Source organism: Sceloporus occidentalis, unplaced genomic scaffold, assembly GCF_023333645.1.
Source record: "Sceloporus occidentalis isolate IW3139 unplaced genomic scaffold, rSceOcc1.0.p SCAF_1, whole genome shotgun sequence".
In the NCBI taxonomy this organism is placed as follows: Eukaryota; Metazoa; Chordata; class Lepidosauria; order Squamata; family Phrynosomatidae; genus Sceloporus; species Sceloporus occidentalis.
In genome coordinates this window covers 109,003,445-109,026,674 of record NW_028316981.1, presented here as the reverse complement: position 1 = coordinate 109,026,674, position 23,230 = coordinate 109,003,445, and the positions used below count along the sequence as shown (strand labels likewise).

Below are 23,230 nucleotides of genomic sequence, written 5' to 3'. Positions count from 1 at the left end.
TGTCCTCGTCACCTCTGACCTGGCGAACATCCTTTCAAACCTGAAGTGCCCCCTGGAGACTTGGTGTTCCTTGTAATTATTTACCATCTTTTGAACAGACCTGCTGGGATTTGTACACAGTAAAAACCCCATTCCAGAATGAGCCAAAACCATAGCAACCTTGGCTTCCCTTGGCCATGTTTCTTTTGCCCTGGCAAGGCTTAATAACTTTGAGCTCATTTTTAAAAAGTGAGCTACTAGCACCTGTGTTCATATGAGAGGAGACCTTTAACTTAAGGGCACATTCTCAAAAGGCACTTGCCGCACAAGATTAGCTTCTTCCCTCAGAATTACTGGATACTGAAAAATACATACTTGTCTGCATCAGACCCCAGGTAACCTCAAGGCACAGTTCAAGGGACTGCTTTTCACCTATCGGGTGGAGGGAGTAGAAGGGACTTGGAGATTAGAAACAGTCTTGTCACATAGGTTTACTAAGGATGGGATGTTAGTTGTAATTTTGGATCATTCAGCAGAAAAGCTTTTAAAAAAAAAATCAATAAAAGAGCAGTGAATGGAATGATAAAAGCCAGTGTCTTTTCTGTCAGTGAGTCTGGTGCCCTGACAAACTACAAATCCCAAGACTCCATAGCAGTGAGCCATGACAGTTAAAATGGGGTCAAATAGCATTATTTCTGCAGTGCAGGTGCAACCCTAGACAAAAGTAGCCTAAGCAACAATAAAATTAAAAGCACAATGTTCCATGTTCAGAACCTATTCTTTTTTTCATTCTAGGTTTGGAAACAAAATTACAAGACATAACATTCAGTTACCTATATATATATATATATATATATATATATATATATATATATATTTTTTCAAGCATTTCCTTTCACATTCCATGTTAAGTAATTAAGAACTTCAGCAACAGCACAAAGGTTCATCATTGTTCACCCTTTTTTCAGATTAACCAAGAGAATCCTTGATTGTATGAAGCACATTCCAAGTCTGAGCAAGAATGGGACTCCTGACTGCTACCAATCACATTTATAACAATCATCAAAAACTTCTTAATTGTGAATATGTATGCAGCATATTTTCTAAATGATCAAAGAGCTTCACATATACCTCAGTAATCCTTAGACAAGGGTAGATCAGCATTATTCTCCCCTATATACCATAAATGGGAGGCTTGGACTGAAAAAACATGACCTTCCTAAGCAGTGGCATTGCGAGCCGCAGTGCTACTCAGGGCCAAAGAGCCATGCCCCCCCTTTTTCTTCTCTATGATGGGGGCAGCCTTCTCACAAGGAGTCTGCCACCATGTAATGACTGGGTCTCCAATCATTTGAAGATTCCTCTCAAACCACAAAAGGTTAATCTGGGGGGAGGTACATGCTAATGAGAGTTTACATCACATGCTAATGAGCTGTGACATCATAGGTGACATAAGACCCAACTGGCCAATCAGAGAGTATGATCGCAAATTTCGGGAACATTCCATGTGAAAACTTTAAAAGGCCCTTGGGGACCATGTGGTCCTTTCTCTCCCTTTTCCATCTTTTGGGGAACCATTTGTTCTTTGTTCTCCATCTTTGCATTTGTTTTGGAAACCAGCTGTGAGCCTGTGCTGAGGGCAGGATTAAGGGATGAGGGTAGAGCTCGGCAGAGGGCCAGCTCCCTGCATCCAAAAACCTATCAAGGACTGCAAATCCCATCACTGTGTGAGTAGCTTAGGAAATGTGTTAGCTAGTGCATGTAATGGAGAGCACGCCCAGCTGACCAATCAGGAGGCAGCTGAGAGCCAGCCAATGAAATGAGGGCTGGGATTTGTGAACATTCCAGGCGTCCGTTCGGAATGGGGAGTTGGAATGTTGGCGGTTATGAGGCAGTTAGGGGGCTAGAACCTGAGAGGGAAAAGGCTGGAGGAGAGGTTGGAGAAGACAGATGATAGGAGTATGTCCAGAGAGAGAGAGGAGTTAAATTAAAGAGTCTAGAAAGGAGAGACTCTATGTAACCAGACTCAAGAAGAGGGGTTTGAGTTACTAGTTTGGTTGAGACATAGAACAGCCGTAGGGGCTGGGATATTAAAAGAATTACCCCGAGAGGGACAGAGAAGTCCTAGGGTAGATAAAGAGGATAGAGGGGAAGAAAGGAACATAGTAACAAGGGGAAGAATACATTTATAACCAAAAGGAATGCGCCTGAACTAAGTTCAAGTCATATCTGTTAAGCAACTTGTTCAATAAAGTTCATATGGTTTTGTTTCATCTTAAAGACGTGTCGGCCATATCTGTTTATCCACGCTACTATATTGAATAATACTGTGAACCCGCCATATATTAAAGGGGTTTCGTTACAGGAATTGGTGGGCAGCGGGGTGGGATAATAGAAGTCCCAAGCGCCTGCCACAGAAGAGAGGTTAGCCGTTACAGCTAGTGCATTTAGGCTTTTGTTATGTTATCCAAAAGCTTGCCTGAAATGAACATCTTATAACTATGTAGTCTGTACCTGCAAGGCAAGGAGGCCTGGCAAGAATGATACCTTACTGTCCTACTCTGTCTATTTAGAATAAATACCTTTCTTTAAAAGTATCTGCTATCTCTGCTCCTGTACACGTGCCTTAGCTCGGTTATTGATTGCTTAAGTTAGCAAGGAAAGGAAACTAGAAGTCCTTAGCAAGTCCCAGTGTGTGCTAAGGGGAGTTCATTGGAGATTCACTGGTTGGTGGCAGCTTGACTAGAGGATCTCAAGGGGTCTCGTTCAGCTCAGCAGGGAGCGGGAAGGGAGACCTAGGAGACTCTAGGGGAGTTTAAGGGATCCCTCTGGGGCTAAGGGCCAAGAACAGGGTGGTTCTCTGGCAGCTTAGTCCCCAGAGATCACCACACACCACCATGGGAAAGTAGGGCTGGATACCCTTCTCACTCCTCCCCAGTGGGAAGAGGGCCTGATTGGAGGTCAAAGGTCTTCAGGGGTGTCACCCAGTGTAAATCTCACCAACAAACCCCCCTAGTAATGCCACTGTTCCTAAAACCTTTCAGTGAGTTCTTGATCAAGGCAAGACTTGAACTAGAATAAAGCCACATTTAAAAATCAAAATTTGTACCTTCAGTTAACAGAGTCCATCCTTTAGGGAAAAAAACCTTAAAATGAACGGCACAATAATTCAGTCTTTCTTTGCTTATTCTCTAAGATTTGCTCATAAATCATAGCTCACAGAGTAATGCAAACTCCGTGGTAAAACTGATTTTTAGGACTCCAAGATACTGGTGGAGATTTCAGTTTAATGAATATCTCATCCTTTGAGACAAAGGAGCTATACAGTAAGTAGATAATCAAATGGGGTTAAGAAACAGGAGAAAAGTGCTATGCTCTTGTCGTGTTTGCACAATCGCAGGAAGATTTTCACACAACGTTGTGCACATACCATACTTGTCCTGTCATCAAAGTGTCATGCTAGTGCAACTGCTCATTAATGACAAAAAAAGTGTTAATGGCTTCCCAAAAGCACTTCATTAACGCTATCACAAACGTGTGAAAGGCAATCACATTTCAATAGCACCACTGAAAATCCACTATTAAACCTTCTGGAAATAAACTGAATCCCCCAATTCCCCACTTGGAAGAATTGCTTCCTGATTCACACTTGGGAATCACAGGAGAGTTTCTTAATGGCGAGAGATTACCCGTTTTTTCCCCTCTCCTATCACAACCCCTTCTTTCGACATGCAGAATATAAAAGCACTATTTTACCATTCATGAATCGTTAATGCCCCGTTATTGCGACACCATATGAAAGTAAATATCACAATTTTGCCATTGTATCATTCTTGCTAAATAAAGTAAGAATGATGCTATTAAAATGTAAATAGCCCTTGTGTGATAATCTTCTAAATTTCTCTGACAAAATTTGACAACAATTCTCTGTGATACCAAATCTCTACCATCTATAGGGTTTTTTTAATTTGAGCCCGTGTGATACTTTACAACTTGGTCATAGGCCTATTCATAGGGTTCTGGCAAAATTCTGTGTGATGTGATTTTTGGTAAGAATTTACAAATTTTCACCTCACACATTAATACACAACTACTTTTTCAGTTCTCTCTCAAGAATCATACCACTCAGTTTACTGACATAGTGTTCCTAACAAAAAGAGGTTTTGAGGTATCTGTATCAGTGGGACAAAAAAAAATCACATCACCAAAGCAGTCTTCCCCTCCACCATGAATATGTTTGGCAAAATGACATACGAGGAAAAAAACACCATGCAGGTATGTATGTATGTAGCATACTTACTCATGCTTTTGTAGACAAGCACACATGCCTACAATAGGATCAGCTAGAGCAGAATCCCATTTGTTTTCCAGCTAAAACTTTATTGCATTGCTTCTTGCAGACACAGTACTCCAACTTGATTCAGAAGGTCTGTATTTCTCCAGCCTACCTTCACCATCCTCCCAAAGTTGAAGCTACTGAACAAACCTGTTCTGTCAGACAAAAATGGCGCTCCTCAGCACTGAATGGGGATGGCCTGGCGCTGGGCGATGGAATGGGGACTTTTGGAGGATGCTTTGGTGTACAATAAAATCTGTTTTTTCTTGGTCACGTGCGCACACAAGCATCCCCTTCCCGTGCCCATAACGAGGGGGAAAAGAGGTTTTATTAACTGAGGTATGCCTCTACTGTATGAATTGCAGGATATCATCTGACCTCATTTTGGAGGGCCCAGTACAAACTTGTAACATGGCCTGACCTCACTCCACCATCACAGTTCTTCATCCAACACATACAGTCTCAAGAGCCAATAAAACAAATTGTTCTAATTCTGAAATTAGTATTCTGTATTTCTGAAGTATATCTGCCTCTATTACTTTTGTTTAATAAGATAGTTCTGATGTTCATTAATCCACTTCTGAGTATTGTTTTTGTTGTTGTTTTCTATATAATTGATCAAAAGTGGTTGCAAATATCACATCCTTGGCTTTAAAGCTTTAGTATTCTGGGCTTTTCACTACAAAACAACAAATTATCTCCTCAAAGTCAATTTCGCTTCCAGATTTCACACTAAATAGACAAGATGGCTCAAAGGTAGAATTTCTCATTGTAAAATGCCTGACATTTTTATGAATACAAGCCTGTTGAACTCATCAAAAACTTCAGGCATTCGAAGTCAAGAGGCAGCACGAAGGCACACACATACACACAAAACTTGCTGAAACTTCATTCAGCTTCTTCCACAGACACACACACACACACAAAAATCTGTAAGATTCATCTTACTTAATAAAGTAAGTATATTTTGTTCCAAAACTAAAGCTGAAGTTTCTTTTCTTTCTTTTTTTTTCCAGGACCAACATTTCATAAAGAAAATTCTCAGAAAAATCTGTGGGATACTTGTGAAGTAAATGTTAGAAGTTTATTCCAGTTCCCAAGAGTGTTGTGTCATATATTTTAGGACTAAAGAGAATGTAAAACAAATGTTTTTGCTTGGTTTGAATCTGTGCTCTAATGGGCAGATGACATTGTCAAATGTTGCATCACAACTGTTACTGAGGCTTATTTAGAGACTATAACAGAGATGCTGAAGCTTACCAAGTCCAACCAAAAGAAGCAGCAGCACTTGTATTTATTTCCCTATGGTGCTTTTCCTTCCCACTAGCATTTCTCCTTCCTGCCTATGAACAAGGAACTCTGAGAATTGATGTGACAGACCACATAACTCCTAATATGATAGATCACATCTGAGTCAAAGAAATCTTTCTCACAGAGTAACACAGTGTGCACAAACAAATACTATTCCAAAGAAAGGTCTTAGTGTGAGGCTTGGAAAGAAGGCCAAGAAGTTCAGAATACTTCTTGATAATGATCTAGCACTACTTCTAATTGCCACCAGGAAACCTCACAAGTTCTGGACAATAGCTGCAAAAAATGTTTCTGTAGATATCCTCAGGCGTGATGTATAGCATATTTTTCCTTATGGTAATGTGCATTACAGCTTGAACTGGAATTCTGATAAACTGTACCCCCTTTCCAACCTAGTTGACAGGAGATTTCAGCTGCTGCCACCCTACAGAATTAATGCAGTCTGACACTGTTTTAACTGTCATGGCTCCATCCCATGAATTCCTGGGAGTTGTTGTGGCACCAGAGCTCTGAAATAGAGAAGACCAAATATCTCACAAAACTACAGATCCCAGGATTGCATAGCAGTGAGCCATGTTAGTTCAAGCTGTGTCACACTTCATCAGTTCTGAAATATAGATATAGCCTTCATGTTGTGTTAGGGCTGATCATATGGCATAATGTACACTTATTGCATTTCTTGAATTCCAGTTCCCCACACAACCCTCCAAATGGGGCCAACCAATTGGCAACCACAGTTATGTCACTTCTCCTTCTCAGCATAATGATTCGTAATGAAAAATTCCATGGGTGGTCACCTTCCTCTTGTTCTGGTTTCAATACATTACATTAGTGAAACTACAAGGTAGCCCAATGGTATTTCTTTTATTCCAGTTGTTTTTTGTTTCCAAGAGAGAGAAAACTAATATTACATGGAAAGTGTTTAGAATTTGGATTTGATTTCCAGTTCTTCAGGTGACTATGCTGTAGAATGCCTAAAATGTAGGTCTAGCTCTGTGTCAATTCTGCAACAAAACATAACCCTCAGACACCAATAAACCCTGTCCTGGACAATTTTTTTAAAAAAATAAGAATAACCCTGCAATGATACATCTGCTTACCTTACCTGTAAGATTCCCAGAAGTTGATAGGAGGTCTGAATAGACGTTTATTAAATCAATTTTTGCTATCAGCCAAATTCAAAGAGGATCATGATTATTAATGGGTGTTACTCATCATGACAGTTGAGAAGATTCAAGAATTTGTTGTTTTGCACAATTTAGGATTCCTCAAAGCCACATGAAGTGCTTAAAGACAACGGGAAGCAGATTATTATAAAATAGTTCTGATAGTACTCTGCCAAAATTCTGCAAAGTAGAGGGTTCTGAGGTTCCAAATCCCTCTTCACCCAACAAAAAACCCAGAAGTTCTATTCACATGGCACAGTAATAAAACTGGGTGTATACTCAGAACAATCTGGTAAAATTGAACTGTTGCATGCTGCCCACTTCCACAGTGAATCCTCAAATCCTGACATAACAAATAACAACCACCACCCAAGAACAATAATGTGTCCATTGCCCAATTAAGAAATATACTAAAGGAAAAAAAGTTTGTTTGAGTTTTAACAAACCACAGGGGCTCACAGGCTCAAGGTCCAAGACTTACATTCTCAAGTATACAAGATACAAGTACTTTATCCATTTGATAAATGAAAAATTCCAGAGCTTGGGAAAGTTACTTCTTAGACTGTAACTTCAAGAATCTCAGTCAGTATGTGGAAACATAGTCATGTAATTAGTGTACTACAGAACTTTAAAAAAATGACCTGAGGTGAAAATGTGAACATGTGGGGAATAAGCTCCAGACTTCTCCTCTTAGCAAAGGAAGGTTAAAATAATGTATGAATTAAGCTTATTTAACAGGATGCTTTGCATTCCATTTTAAGGTTGACTCTCCTGTATATTCCCACCAGTAATGTCAAACAGATGTCACAAAGGACCATGTAAATAATTATAGAAGTTGCAGACATATTCTGTAATTGAAGGGTACTGTAGTTTGATTGCCCCCTTTCCTCTCAACTTTGTTTTTTTTATAGATATGTCCAAGTCATTTCTTTGTTTTATTTACAATCAAAGCAAGCAAGCCTTCTCAAATTATGTAAGTTTTTTGGGTTTTTCAAGGGTGCAACACATTTGCATTTACCTTCATTTAAAAAGCAGATGACCTCAATTAAACTACTGAAAGCCTATATTAAGACGTGCCATCAAGATAATATGTGTTGTTGTTGGAATTATTCTCAGAAATGACGTGATCATTTTTCAGTTTAAATCTTTAATATTGTTCAACAAACATGCAAAGTTTAACTCAATATTGCTTGTTAAAATGAACTCATCTATTTGAATGAAATGTCTTAACATGTACTATTTATAATAATTATCTTTGCTATTGTGAAGTTTGACTGGCAACAAAAAAATTAAGATGTATGGCTGCTAGATTATCCACAACATTTTAATTTAAGTTTCTATAGCGCTCAAGATGCAGCCAAAACATACACTTACATAGATTTACATGTAAATGAAGCTGTTCATAAATCAAGATAAATATCTGTTTTTCAAAAATCCTGTTATCACTTGTGAGAATGAAGTTTTTCAGTATACTGTACTTAAAGTATGCTCTAAATTTCCCTTATACAAATGTAATCCACTATCGTCTTGTTGCAAGTTTTGGCTAAACATTTCAGTATACAGTCCTGCTTACTTTAAGCTCAGGTTTACATATACCTAGCAAGAGCCTTCAAAAGCCACAGAAGATGATAATCATCACAGCATTCCTTCACAAAAAAACAAAACAAGAAGCAAAGGAAATATTGTAAAACACTTGTCACCACTTGAGAATACCAACATCAGTCTCTTCATGGGCACCAACTACTCTAAACTATCCTCTGAACCATTTTCAGGTATATTCAGATGTCAAGCTAAGCCATAATTATTATGATATGAATGAGCTTATACTTCTCTCACACTTGCATATTTTGCACTTCCTTCTTTTCCTGGAGGACAGCCAGCAGCAATTCAGAAGCTTTAAATTATTTTTTATTATTATTAACCACAACGTGCTGTGCAGTAAAGATGGAAAAAGCAATCCTAATCTTAACTATGGTTTGTTCAAAAGAAGCCAACTTCATAGCATGGATTATGAAGCTAACTTGTTTCAACAAACCATTGTCAGGATTAACCAGGCTAGAGAGTTCAGACAACATACTAACATGTGCTAATCCTAAAGTGGAGTTATCTGATCTCCTGTCCTTAGTGGGAAAAGGGGCACATCCAAACACGGGTTTTTTAAAAGAGATGTAACACCAACAACTTCAGCTTCCTAATATATGTACATGATGAGTAAAACCAACAACAACAACAACAACAAGGAAACATCTGTCAAATTTGTTTCCCAGCAAAGACTTTGTACAATAAACCAAGACACATCTCAAAATCAATTTCAAGAAAGCATCATATTGAAACCTCACAACCCAAATTGCTGACTTAAAAACCAAACAAAGTACATATAATATGCCAAAAATAAAAACTATACTTACAGTCTGGTTAGCTTCAATGTATTCTGAAAAAGGAGCTCTGGAAGAACTTGCAGTTTATTTCTGTTGAGACGCCTAAATAAAGAACAGCCGAAGTTAGCAAAGATTCTTTGGAGACTCTTCTGTCAAGGCAAATATTCATTCACAGAAGAAATTACAATTAATGCTCCACACATACAATGTTTTCAATTCACTAATCTTTATGTGGGGAAAAAACAGTTATAAAGAACGTTGAACCAAAATTGTAAACAGTATGTTCTAGAAAACGTGTGTGTGTGTGTGTAAGGTTGTTTTGTGCCCTTTTCTGTGCTATTAAATACTGGAAAACTACATCATTAGTTTTCAGTATTTGGAGAACCATGTGCTGTTTTCAAGTTAGAATCGGTTGTGTAAGGCCACTTTCACTATCTTTCTTAACTAATTCACTTACTTTTGTTCACTTAAATTGTGGTGAAGTACAGGTCAGGAAATCTCTTATCCAGAATTCCAAAATCCAGAACACCCCAAAATCTGTGATTGTTCATGTGGATAGCTGACATAGTGATACATTTGTTTTCTGAAGGGCCAGTGTACACAAACTTTATTTCATTCACAAAAAGATAAACAAATTGTGTATAGAACTACCTTCAGGATATGTATATAAAGTGTATACAAAACATAAATGAATTTCATGTTTAGACTTGGATATCTCATTATGTATATGCAACTATTCCAAATATCCAAACAAATCTGAAATCCCAAACACTTCTGGTCCCAAGCATTTTGGATAAGGGAGACGCAACCAGTATTTAAACTATATACCAATGCACTACCCTTAGCTGAAGAATCTGGCAGGAAGAGGTTGAGGGAATACACCCTCCCATGGAGGATTTCAATCCTCCTTCATAGAGAGAGAAATAGCCATTGAGATTGACACATACATTTGTGTCACCCAAAGTATTGCAGCTGACACACATTGTCAATGAAGTGGGAAAGGAAGCCCAACCAATGGCCTCATCACATGTTCATTACCCACAGTTTCTGAATGCCTGCATATAGATAATATTTTCAATAATAATAATAATAATAATAATAATTTCAATTCATTTTCCTCACAGGGAAATCAGACAACTGGCTACTGTGCTACTCACCTGTCTTAATCTCTTCCCCTATATAGCCATATCAGAGGACGAAAGGATCACAACCCCAAAAGATTTTTATCTGTGTTACTGATTTGAACGTTTTTCATTTAAGGGCACTACCGAAAACACATCTAACCTTACAAAACCTGTCACATCATGTAGGCTCATTATAGCTAAGAGAACTTAAAGGATCCCATCCCAACAAAACAGACTAGAAGTATCGAAAGAGTCTGGCTATAAGCCTCTTTTCAATGCCCCCTCCCCACTTTCTTTGAAAGAAGCTGACTTAAGAATATAAGAGATTCAGCACTGCAGTGACCTTTGAGCTGGAATGAGTGTTTGGAAAAGGAACTCTCCAGTTTGGAGATACAATGGGAATTCTCTCTACTGTATTACAAGTTGGGTCCAGACTCCTTCAGCTTTGGATTTAGTTCCAGATGAGATTCACACCACACTTCTGCTGCTAAATCTGCTTTACTAGTCCAATCCACTTGCCGAACAAAACAAAAACCTGTAACTTGTAACAAAATGCTGAAGAAGGTCATCAGACACAAGAATAGTATTTGGGCAATCAGGCATTCTGTTTCCAGCCAGGAATCAAGTAGCTGTTGTTTTCTGTTTCCTGAACAGAATAAGGAAGTAGAGGAAACTACATAATCCAGTCTCCTCAACACCAGAAGCACAGGGATGATAATTTTCTCTGTCTCTTAAATTTACTTTGAGTATACATAGATGATAGGTGTCAGGAGTAGAACTGACCCAAACAGTTTTCTTAAAACAAACATTTTTCCCACTGTAAACTGTTTCCTTGAAATACAATGGTAATTTGGGATGAAAAATTAGTGTTGGGATTCTCGCTCTTAAGACTTGTCTGACATAGGAATTGAATCAGGGTGGGAAGTGGAAAAATGCAACAAGAGAACACATCTTTTTCACCATATGCTGCAAACCATTCTTGCATTTGCAATTTTCTTTTACCCATATGGATAGGATTTGTCATTTGCTCTGCCACCCAGTTCAGTTCAGAAAACAAGAAAGTCCACAATCACTGGCAGCAAATCAGAATGACACTTCCTGGGCCTGTTCAGCTAAGGACAGACTATTAAAGCTGCCTGCAATCCCCTCTGCACTTGCAAAGGTAAGCTTATTTTGCTCAGGACAGGAGGAATGAGAAACCTGGCAAGGCAGGGAGGGATATTATTGGATATCTGAAAAGAATCCTCAGTGTGTTTTGAACATTCAGGATGAAAATTTAGAATTCCATGGCTTTTGAAGCAAATCCAGGAAAGAGGGGGTGACATGCCCCTAATGACAACACATTTCCATCCAAATATGATAACCTTGTTTTATAAAGGATTCTAGACATAACTTAATAGGTCATATTGAATATCATAAATATATTCTGGAGCTTCACTATCCTGTTTGATTCTTCCAGCTGTTCTCACAACTCCAATATACAGTGTGCCCTTGCCTTACACAGGACATCCATTCCAGATCCCCCTCCCCAGTGTAAGGCAAATTCCACATATGCTCAAGCCTCATTGAAAATAATGGAGCACATGCATGCAGCGGCGCACATGCCATTTCCTGATTGTCGCACAGATTTCAGCATAAGCTGAAAGCTGCATATGACGCGGGCACACTGTACATTGAAATCTTGTTGCTATATGCCTTTCAAGTTGTTTCCAACATACAGAAATCATAGAGAAAATCTATCACAGAGTTTTCTCAACAAGATTTGTTCAGAGGGTGTTTACCATTTAGTTCATCTGAGATTGAAGCCATGTGACACCCTCAAAGTCACCACATGGGTTTCATGGCCAAGTGAATCCTGGTCTCCAAAAGTCTTACTGCAACACTGAAACCACTGCACCACATTGGCTCTTTTGTAAGTACACTGGGGGTGAAATAGATGGCCAGAACAGGTGGCTTGAAGCCACCCCTTCCAAAGCTGGATTGGGGCTGCAGCAACTGCATGTTACGGCCCCAATCCGCCTTGAAGCTTCCTGAAAAGACAGCAAAAAGACAGCTTTGCAGTTTGCACAGAGGCCGTAAACCAGCTTCATTACATTCCAGCAGTATGCAATGTGTAAAGGCCATGCCGCCAGAATGTCATGAAGCCACCCCTGTGTAAATGGCCAGGTGGCTTCCAGGCAGCTTGGAAGTGTGCAGCATGTAAACATTGCACTCGCACACCACCCAGAAGGTGGCACAAAAAAAGCCATCTGTTTCAGCCCTATGATGTCCTATCATGCCAAACTGTTTGCTGTTTCCATAGGATTACACCAGAGCATGCTAGAAGTTTAGATTTACTCAGATACATCAAGTAGGATACCACATAATGGGTACACAGCCACATCACCTTCCACTGAACATCTGAGACGTGCATAAATTGCATTCTTGATCCTTTGCTGCATTGTCAAAGTTTCTCTTTCAGCTTCCAATTTCAGTTTTATATTAATTTGTTTTGGTGGGGGGGAAACATGTCCACCAAGAAAGTTCAGACATGAGAATTTTTAATGTAGATATACAGATAGATGTCAAATTGCAAGAATTAGCAACATTTCAGTTACACTTCATGATTGATCAGCCAATTCTGAAAATCATTTATACCAAGTGCTTTGATAACCGTTGAAGCCTTCATAAGTGTCAGGACTAAAGCCAGTGTCATTCTCTCTTTGTATGAAGTCTCAACACCAGGAACCATGAGTGTCACTTTATCACCATTCTTGTGCTGAGAGAAAGAAATAATTCAATAATATCATTTCTATGTGCTCCCTTGGACATACCTTGAAGACAGCATATCATAGCAGCACCTTCTGTACAACATGACACAAAAAAGCAAGTCAAAATTGGCATCTCCATAAGCAAATTTTGGCACTGGAGTGTGACTTAGTAAGAGTGGCCTAATGTTTGCACTAACATCTTTCAAAGGCAACACAGAAACACAAGCACTTTGTTCTTTATTTTCTAATCCATCTGCTTTTCAACACAGATGTGGAATTTAGCAGTTGGGCCAACACTTCTTTCCTTAAAAGCAGTACAGCTTATTATTGTGAACATTTGGGTATAACTTTGTCATTGTTAAGAAGGTTTAGTTAAGTCACATGAGGTAATCACATCAGATTTACTTGACACAGCTGTATTTTGTTTACACATGTGACAGTTAATGTGTAAAATTCAGTTAATAAAGTTATTTTTAAATAGAAATAATTAATGATATCTGTCAATGTGTGAAATCAAACATTAAGCTTTTTTTCTTTTCTTTTTTAACTTTGATGAGTCGTTTTGTATAATTGCCAGTTGTTACATAGAACGATAATTTTTTGGAGCTGAATTAATGTGAGAAAAAGAAGAATTTACTGACACACTAAATCAGTTGTATATGATTGTTATATTTATACAGTTCTTATGGCAACATTTAAAAGGATATTTTCCAAAACAATTTGGGGGGGGGGGGGTCACAAAGTACCAAAATGACAAGCAGTACATATTGGTCACCATCTTGCCCTTATGTAAATTTTGAAGAGAAACACACACAGAGTTGTTAAGCCAGCTGCCACATCACCATAAGAGGAGGTAACCCATGGAACATAGATGCACAGAGCTATCTGGGATAGGGCAAAAAGGAGGTGTTCCTACTGATATTCACTGGGTAGTTAGACTCTGGAATGGGCAAAGAACAATACTAATCATGATAAATTATGCTAAAGAAAAAAAATCTTCCATTTCTTACCCCAGGACAGGAGAGAGGAACCTCTGACCAGTGGGCCTAATCTGGATATGCTACCCCCATCCTTCATCATCCCAGCTAGGAACATGAGTGAGATGTGATTCCCCCTATTATCTCCAAACAGTAGTAGTAGATAACAACAAGATATCCACCACACACCATTCATGCTCCCAGTTGGGATGACAAGCAGCATGCACAGGAACCCCTGTTGTTATTGTCAATCTCTGATCAGAGATAGCAGCAAAGAACTTCACTCCCTCTTGTCCTCTCTCAGGGGTGGAAAAGGTGGGTCAGACAATGCCTCAGATCCATAGGATGGCTGGAAGACTATTCTTGCACCTAGAACCTGATTCTGGAAGCCCAATTTGCCCACTTGGATGTCTTCCCAAGTGAAGAAAAGTGTGGAGGGGGTAAAAGTTATCTGGTAGGGATGCTGCATAGTCATCACCTGGTTCTGAAGGGAAACTCCACATGCAGCAGAGCCATTGGTGCCAATTACATTAGGGCACCTCATACCACCTGATGTCACCTGTCCTGCAATGGTTTGGGTTTGGGCAGTCACCTGGCCTTGGAGATGACTCAGGGAGAACATCAGGGGACTGGGGCAGATGTTATTTAGTCTTGTAGACATTTCCAGAGCCATCTAGTAGTACAGCAGAAGGGGATTTAGATGAGGAGTGTAACTAACATTTTCTGATCTGTTGAGAAACTCAGTGTAAAGAATAAGAAACTGTAACTTCGAGCTCATAGGAACATACTTTTAGTCAATATGTTTGTTTTGTTGCTGTTGTTGTTTTGTGCCTTCAATGTCATTTCTGATTTATGGCGAACCTATCACAGGATTTTCTTGGCACATTTGTTCAGAGGGCATTTGTCATTGCCATCCACTGATGCTAAGAGAGTGTGAGTTGCCCAAGGGATTCACATGGCCAAACTGAGATTCTAACTCTAGTCATCAGAGCCACAGTCCAACACTCAAAACACTACACCATGCTGGTTTATTTTACAGAACGTTAAATATTAAAGTATTTAATATAATACTTTAATAACATTGGTTTGTACAACTAGGCCTGTTTATTGGATCTAGCCACCAAAGGCTTTGTCAAAGAAGCAAAAGAGAAACTATTTAGATTGGCAGTTGGCGAGAGAAGATTCAACTATGTGCTTATTTTTAAGCGCCCATTTGAACTCAAGGGTTGGATGCAGGTGGAGATAATCCTTTTGAGTTTCTCAAAGAGCTATTCCTTTGAGTATGGAAGCTTCCTTTGAAACTAAAGTAAGTAGTAGTTTTTGTTGGAGTCTTGGCAGATAAGTTGTATTCTGCACCTTCATCTACTATGGCTGGCTGGGCTTTCCAATGGCACCCATTTAGACTGTATAGCTACATCAATATGTGGAAGGAGATATGTTCTAATGTGACAGTTTTAAAACCTGTTTACACTAGAAATATCTTCTACATTTCCATATTATTTCCATCACAACTTCTTGAAACTGCCTAAAGCAATACTTGCACTACAGGTTTTTGTTGTTGTTGTTTTTAAGTAAATACAGGTACTGGTTTAGTTTATATGCTTGCAAATCTGATTATTTATTGGCCTAATGCTGTACTCAACCAGATTTGATTTGTTCCGGATTGACAACCTGATAAATTTTTTGGATTAAATACTTCTATGAAAACTCAAAGTTTAAGGATTGCATATTCTCCAACTATAGATTGTATAATAAGCAAATAAATATCAGAAAAATATTTAATGAGGCCTTGCATCATCCAGTCTTCCTTTTCATATTTCAGTTTTAAACAACTAATGTTTACTCTAGAAGAGTAAACCATCATATGTGCACATGAGCTACAATATGCATAACACCTTCAATGCAAATATACTTCACTTCATAAGAAAAATTGACATATTTCTGTTCCCATTTTGTATCAGAAATCTATAGTGAAACAAACAAAATGTTTTGTGTAGAAGATGGTTGTTTTGATATTTTTGCCAACTGAACCCTACTTGCAAATTTATTTTGTCTCATTTGTGATTCCCAGATTTTAGTTTCCTCTATAACACAATCCACTTTTAAAGTGGACCCTCATTTCAGTTCCAGACTGTTCAAGATTACATCAGAACCAGTTTTACCTGCAACTGTAGGCCAGATGTTCAGTTATATCAATAATAATCTGGCCAGATCATTACCCACACCCATTGATTCATGAATCTCTTCCAGGTTAGATAGACTGACAACAATATTATAAATGGTGAGGAGTTTGTTCTATTTTTAAACAAAATCATCACTTACACAACAACCCAGGAATCATCCTGCTACTGATTAAACCTTTCCAAAAAATATTAGAATACACATAAAAAGAATCCATCTAGGAATTCATCAATCTTAACATGAAATATATGTTTTTTTAAAAAAACACATTCAAGATGGAAGATGGAAGAACAGAGACCTAAAGCAACTCCCAGAAGAATGTAGCGCTCTTATGTTCAAAGACAGAAAGTAAAGTTCTTAATATTTATAACAAGATCATGTAATCCAGGGCCTTCACAATAGGCTAATTCAAATGTGGGTTCCAATCACAGAGTCGAGGTGTTCGGATGTGTGAAAGAGGAGCTCCTCCCAGAAGAATGTAATGTTCTGATGTTCAGTGAAAGACAGAAAGTAAAGTTCTTAATATTTATAACAGGATCATGCAATCCAGGGGCTTCACAATAGGCTAATTCGAAAGTTAATGAGCCTTTAAAGATATGCAAGTGCAGGCAGTACAGCAATCCCTCAGCATCCGCTGGAGTTTGGTTCCAGGAGCTTCTGTGGATACTACAATCCATGGATGCCTAAATTCCTGTATATATAAGGGTGTAGTAAACAGGTGCCCCTTCTATAAAACAGCAAAATCAAGGATTGCTTTTTGAAACTTTTTTGTGGGAATATTTTTGAACCATAGTTGGTTGAAACCATGGATACAAAAATCCATGGATATGGAAGGACAACTGTATTTTCCCTTATATTTCTACTTCTACTCCTGCTTCCCCACACTCACTGAATTCTCTCCTTCCCATGTGATCTGCATAAGCAAACTATGCTCTCAGAACTGAAAACACAATTTCATCCTGGTTTACAAATGCAAACCATAATGTTCTGGCAAGCTGCAGTCTGCTACAAACCAAGAACAGTAGGTGGAAGAATTACACTTTGTGAGTAGAAGGGGAAGAGGAAGAAGAGCCCAGGGTCCATAAAGTTATCTTTATACAGCTGAGGCCTAGACTGGCATTACAGCTGGAACTCCTCTGGTTTGCTTTTTAATTCAGTCACCAACATAACTTGTTGCCACAACTATCCATGCCTTGGGCCACCTGAAACTAGAGCATCCATTTGCAGATTTTAGTCTATGACAACCTGATTAGGGGTTTGCCTATCATTAGTCCCTTAAGATCATACTCTCATGACACTCATGAACCCACCTTTTGTTTTTAAGATTTTGAAAACTATGGGACTTGACTGAACAAAGCGGCATTTTTGCATCTTGCTCTAGTAAGTTGTTTGAGGGTTTTTTTCCAACTTGGAAAACTGATTACTGCAGTATACTTGTGGGGGGAAAGCCCTTTACTTGTTGATCGACTGTCAATATTAAATGTAAGAACTTCTATTTGCCCCACTGTTTCACTACCACCAACTGTGAGGATTTGTTTTTTGTTTGTTTAACTTTTATTCAATTTGTCATTTATTGTGAAGGCTGTGCCTCTTTTGTGGGAGGCTTTATTCCTTTGATATTACTGCAGGCCAACACCTGCTAGACAAATGATCTATTATTCAGGCTGCTGCCACACTCTGTGACATTTACCTTTGTGATTCTTTATGTGTGAATCTCTTTGCCTATGCCCCACCACCAAAACTGAACACCCCAACTGAACAACCTGGATCACAAAAATGCCTTTAAACAGCCATGCCCAACAGGCAAAGTTTATCAGTGTATCACTTCCCTCAGGCATCTTTTCCAACTGTATTCTTAAAAAGGGAGGGATGTTTCTTCAGGTCATGATAATGATAGCTATTGATCATCATGGTTGATTGTCATTTGACCTCCTTGTTGGGACAGAAAAGAAGTAAGTGTAGGGATGCTTAATACAGAACTGCAATTTCCTAAGAAATGGTCAGGAAAAAGTTCATTTTCTGACCAGATGTATGACATGTACAGTTCTCTTTTCCTCAGTTAAATACACGTGGCAAATAACTACCAAATCTGTGTCCATAATTTAAAACCATCAAATTAACACAAGTTACTCTTGAAATATACATTTTATTTACTCATTCTGTTTACTTTCAGGGTTCACACTCTGCCTTTTAATGCATTTTTAAAACAAAAGTTTGTTAATTTCATGGGGATTAGGAAGAGCAGACTTCATTACGAATTGTGGAGAGATGATAGGCTCACCTATGGCATAAATCACCAAGAGCCTATAATCTTTGATTATCTTATTGGCCAAACTGAAAATTGTAATCATCAGATCTCTTGTCAAGCCACACTCTTGTCAGACTTTTACCTTGTGGAGGACAGTGCATTGCACATTGTATTCAGCTCTGTTGCCTACAGCTACCTGTCCTGCAGGAAAATTTAGGACAATGACTCCATTATCTCTTTTCTCCTACCTGTACTGACAGAATGGTTGGGTAGATTGAAGAACTCAAGTTCTCTTTAAAGAATATTGCAGACCAATTCCCACAATTATATTTTGAATATAATTGTACTGATCATGCAACCAACTGAACTGCCAGATTTTGGTAGTAGAGGTTTTCATAAGATATAAATGCCTTCTATAGGACTGACCTGGAATAAGTTTACTTGAGATATATATCTGTATATATGTATTCAATAATAATAATAATAATAATCTGCTTTTTCCGAAAGGAATCAAAGCGGATTCCAACAGTATAAATAAAACATCAAACAATGAAAAATTAGATTTAAAAAACCCCAAGACCCCAACCCTTCCCCCAATCATAAAAACAGTGATTGACTCATAAAAAGAGATTAAACGTCAAAGAATTTAAAACTATCCAATAGGAATACATTAAAATTTCAGGCAGATTAGTGGAAAAAACGAATCTTCCTCTAGAGGAGGTTAGGGGACGGGGGTGATAGTATCAAACAATTTTGGCATCAGTAGCAATAGAGGTGTCAATAGAAGGGGAGGCAAGTCTAATGGATCTAATGGATCTAACCTAGTCTGGGAAGGCCTGCCAGAAGAGATCCGTCTTAATAGCCTTTTTAAAGGCTTCTAAGATGGTAATATGGCAGATCTCATCCAGCAGGTTGTTCCAGAGCCTGGGAGCAACTGATGAGAAGGTCCTCTGGTTATTTTAAAATGTGTGAGTTACACAATGTAGGCATTCATTACATTTCTAAGGAAAAATTATTTAGACCCACAAATTCAGAAAGGTTTATATCTCTGCTGTAATGATTAACCTGGATATTATGGTACAGTGTATGGGTGACTGTTGTTCTCAGTCTAAATTTTCCAACCCTCATTTATAACAGCTGAAGAGAATTTATATTTTATGGAGCATCCTGACAGTCCATGTTTTCTCAGCTATTATTCTGAGTAGGTAAGGAGTGCTTGGATGCATCACCTTTGCCAAGATATCTGCTTTGTGGCTCCAGGATCTGCTGCCGATGCCTGAGACATCAGTTTCCAGTATTACTGCACCCTTACACACACACACTCTGCAAACTATAGTTCTATTCATTATATCCACTTTCCTTTATCTGTTCCCACTGGAATTCTTTATTCAACATTTAGAATGCAGTCACAACGTCATTGCCCTTCTTAGTCCCTCCTGAAACTAACTAACTAATTTATTTATTTATTTATTATGATATTTATACCCCCATCCTTCAGCCTTAATGGCTATCAGAGCGGCTTACAATTATTATTTTTAATTGGCGGGTTCCCTGCCCTCAGGCTTACGATCTAAAAGACACGACACAAAACGAGAAGGGAATGGTGGTGGGAAAGGGGATGAGGTCCAGTGGTTCTTCTCTCCCTCTGAGGACTGGACCAAGGCAGATGGACTAGAGGGAGGGATCTTCTTCTTCTTCAGGCTAGCCCTGATGGAGCTCGGCCTGCCTGTTCACTTCATCACAGGCTTTACTCCAGTACTACCACAGTTGTTCCATGGTTTGTGGGATGATGTGTTTCTCATTCTATATTCAATTTACACTGAAATTATATATAGATGTAATCAGCGATCAATAGGAATCTAGTTGGAGGCTTACTTTTGGCAACCATCATCTATTTTAGCCCCCATCCAATTTTTCATCTCTTGCTCTCTCTGATACGCTTGTTTTCATTCAAAACTCAAGTTCCACATGTTTATGATGAAAGCTATCATCTTTCCTCCTAAACTCTCACTTTCTCATTTACTATCATCCACTCACTTTACCATCAACCCAACCATTAATCATGAAGCTTTATTTTGCCCCATAAAATTCAGTCGCCAAGCCATGTTCTTTTCCCTATGTAACAATACTATATCTATATGTCTGTTCCTCTTTGTCCCATTAACGAAAACCATTGCTCATGCCCTGACCAATGGAGTTCAACTGGATTACTGCAATCTTCTTTTCTGTAAAGAATTTAGGAAGAAATATAAAGGAACAGAGTGAATGTATTGTTTTAGCAGTATCGCTTCTGTGCAGTTTCCCAGAGCACTCTCTTCATTCAGTACTATAATCCTTGCCTTGGAAGCACAGGAATTGTGGTTTTAAAGCCTTTGGTCTATTTAAACATGACCTATATTTGTTTTTCCATGAGTTCTTATGGGTCAGTGACCTACTATGCAAATGTTTTTGATGAAATCAGGATGGCTTATTATTCTATTAGTTAAAATAAGCTTTTGTGTTTTTCAGCCCTGTACAGATGCACCCAAGCAGACCAAAATAATTTCTCAGAATATGTATCTTGTGGTCTTCCTAGATGGCTTTTTCCTGAATTTGGCTTCCTCCTGTGAAGACCTGTTGACAGAACTGCTAATGGCTTCCTCTGCAGAAGAGGCGCCAAATTTTTAAGTGTATAGCAAGGAGGGAAGTCTACTCTCATCAGTAATGAGAGATCAAAAAGGTTCCATGTTGTAGAGTGCAGTTATTGCTTTCTGAAGACAGACATGGTATATCATGAATAGAGCTTAGTATTATTGTTCGGTCAGTCATGCTAGCTGTCCAATACTGTTGAATTGGCAATACTGTCTAAAGAGTCTATTCCACTTCAAAAATCATCAAGCTCAGCAAACAGGAAGGGCTGCAAAACAGAACAAATGGTCCTACTGCATCCAAGTTTTACTGTATCCAAGGGCCAAGTTGTATGGTTATTCACCCCAATATATTTCCTTGTTCACATTAACAACCAACTTCCAAAAGTCTGCAGCTGCCACTAGTTGGGGAAGGCTCAGTACCAACTGCTTTAAAACATTTAAAATGGCACATAACACATATTTTAGGTTCCTTTTTACCTTCCTCTATACCATATGTGATTTTTTTTCTATGCACAATAATACATATTTTCTATTTAACCCATTAAAGGCAAATAGGAGAACACATACCAGTTTGATTCAGGCAACATTGCACTATGTGTCTGGCATCAAATATTGGCTCTTAAGAAACAGATTTTTTTTTCCTTAAGAGGTGGGATTACACTGCCTATTTGCAACCTCAAAAATTTCTGACTCATTTAAGTAAACCCATTTAATACATGCATACCTCAGTTGTCGAAGCCTCTGAGAAAGATGCTTCTTTTTACAATGTCTTTTTCTGCTTCCCCACAACTTGTCATTCTTATCCTTTGTCTAGCTAGAAGTTTATTAGCAGTATCAGCATTAGGAGGTTGGTGAAGGATGACTAATGGGTTGCCGAAGAATGTGTGTTGTAAACAATGCAATAAAGCCTAAGTAGGATTCTGTTCTAACCAATCCAACTGTAGTCATGTGTGCCTCCTTACCACAGGCAATGTAAACAGCAGATGCCTTTGGAATCGCTTATTGAGCGTTTATGAACATCAAAACAGAGAATAAAGAGGAGAGCAGATAAGCCTCACCAGCTCACAGAACATGTTATAAAGAACTAAATGTATAAATCCAGCCACCAAAATGGAAATTATTGGGGGGGGGGGGGAGAGATGGTGAAAGGGAAAAAATAATAATCTCTGGGTGCATTGTGAGAAAAGACTTGACATAGTCTCTAGTCTAGAAGATTCCAAATGTTTTTGTTTACTCAAGCAATCTGTGGAATCACAGAGTTAGAAGATACCACAAGGGCCATCTATTCCAGCCCCCTGCCATGTCTGGCCTGGATATTTCATTTCACATGTGCACATCTTTAGTTCTGAATTTTAAAATCTGCTTCAAATCACTCTGATCTGTCTGTCTGTCTGTCTGTGCTACAGGAACCTTCTATATTTCTTCCATGTTATTTCTGCCTCTGATACCAAATTTTCTGTTTAAGTAGTAATGTCAAGGAACTTCATTAAGTGAAGTATATCTGTAATCAGTCATGTAAACTGCAGGCTATTCTGAACAAAATCTAAAATCCCATCCCTAGTCCCAGCATAGCAGAATATCAGGACTACTGTAACAACAATAGATACATTATTTAAAGTATGCAAATGCACTTTCACAAGCCTATAAATGGAAATTTTGAATTGGGTGGCCTGAGTATAGTTAAGGTGGCCAACGTTACTAAATGAATAGTAGATAAATTGTTTATATTATATATATTTTAAATACATTGTGCCTTATCAATATACAGTCATCCCTCAACATTTGCGGCTTTGACACAGTTTCAATTATTCAAGAGGTCAAGGCTGATGCACATGCACTCCTCCTCCTCATCCCCCTGGGCCTTTTTCTTGGGGAGAGAAAAAGCCCAGGAGGGAGAAGCCAGGAAAAGCCAATCCCGCCTCTTTCCAAGATGGAGAGCTGCCTCTTTCCCCAAACAGGTCTCTACCTTGGGAAGGGGTTTGGGGAAAATAATCCCTCAACCTTTTCCAGGACATGGAGCTGCCTGGGGAAAGAGAGCTCTCTTGCCTCAGGAAGGCATTTGGGGAAAGCGAATGTGCCCTCCTTCCTGCTGTTCCAAGGCTTCAGAGAGCTCCTTTGAGAGCTTGCTAGAGTTGGATGAGGCTTCAGAA

At 38.7% G+C, this 23,230-nt stretch overlaps 1 protein-coding gene across 1 annotated transcript in view; it reads right to left on the bottom strand.

The window, feature by feature from the left end:
* Positions 1-23,230, bottom strand: part of LOC149321949 (slit homolog 3 protein-like) — a 602,937-nt gene that overhangs the window by 535,052 nt on the left and 44,655 nt on the right. The window contains exon 4 of the mRNA XM_089520445.1: positions 9,201-9,272. Within this exon, the coding sequence (XP_089376571.1) occupies positions 9,201-9,272 (72 nt within the window). The remainder of the gene's footprint in view (positions 1-9,200; positions 9,273-23,230) is intronic.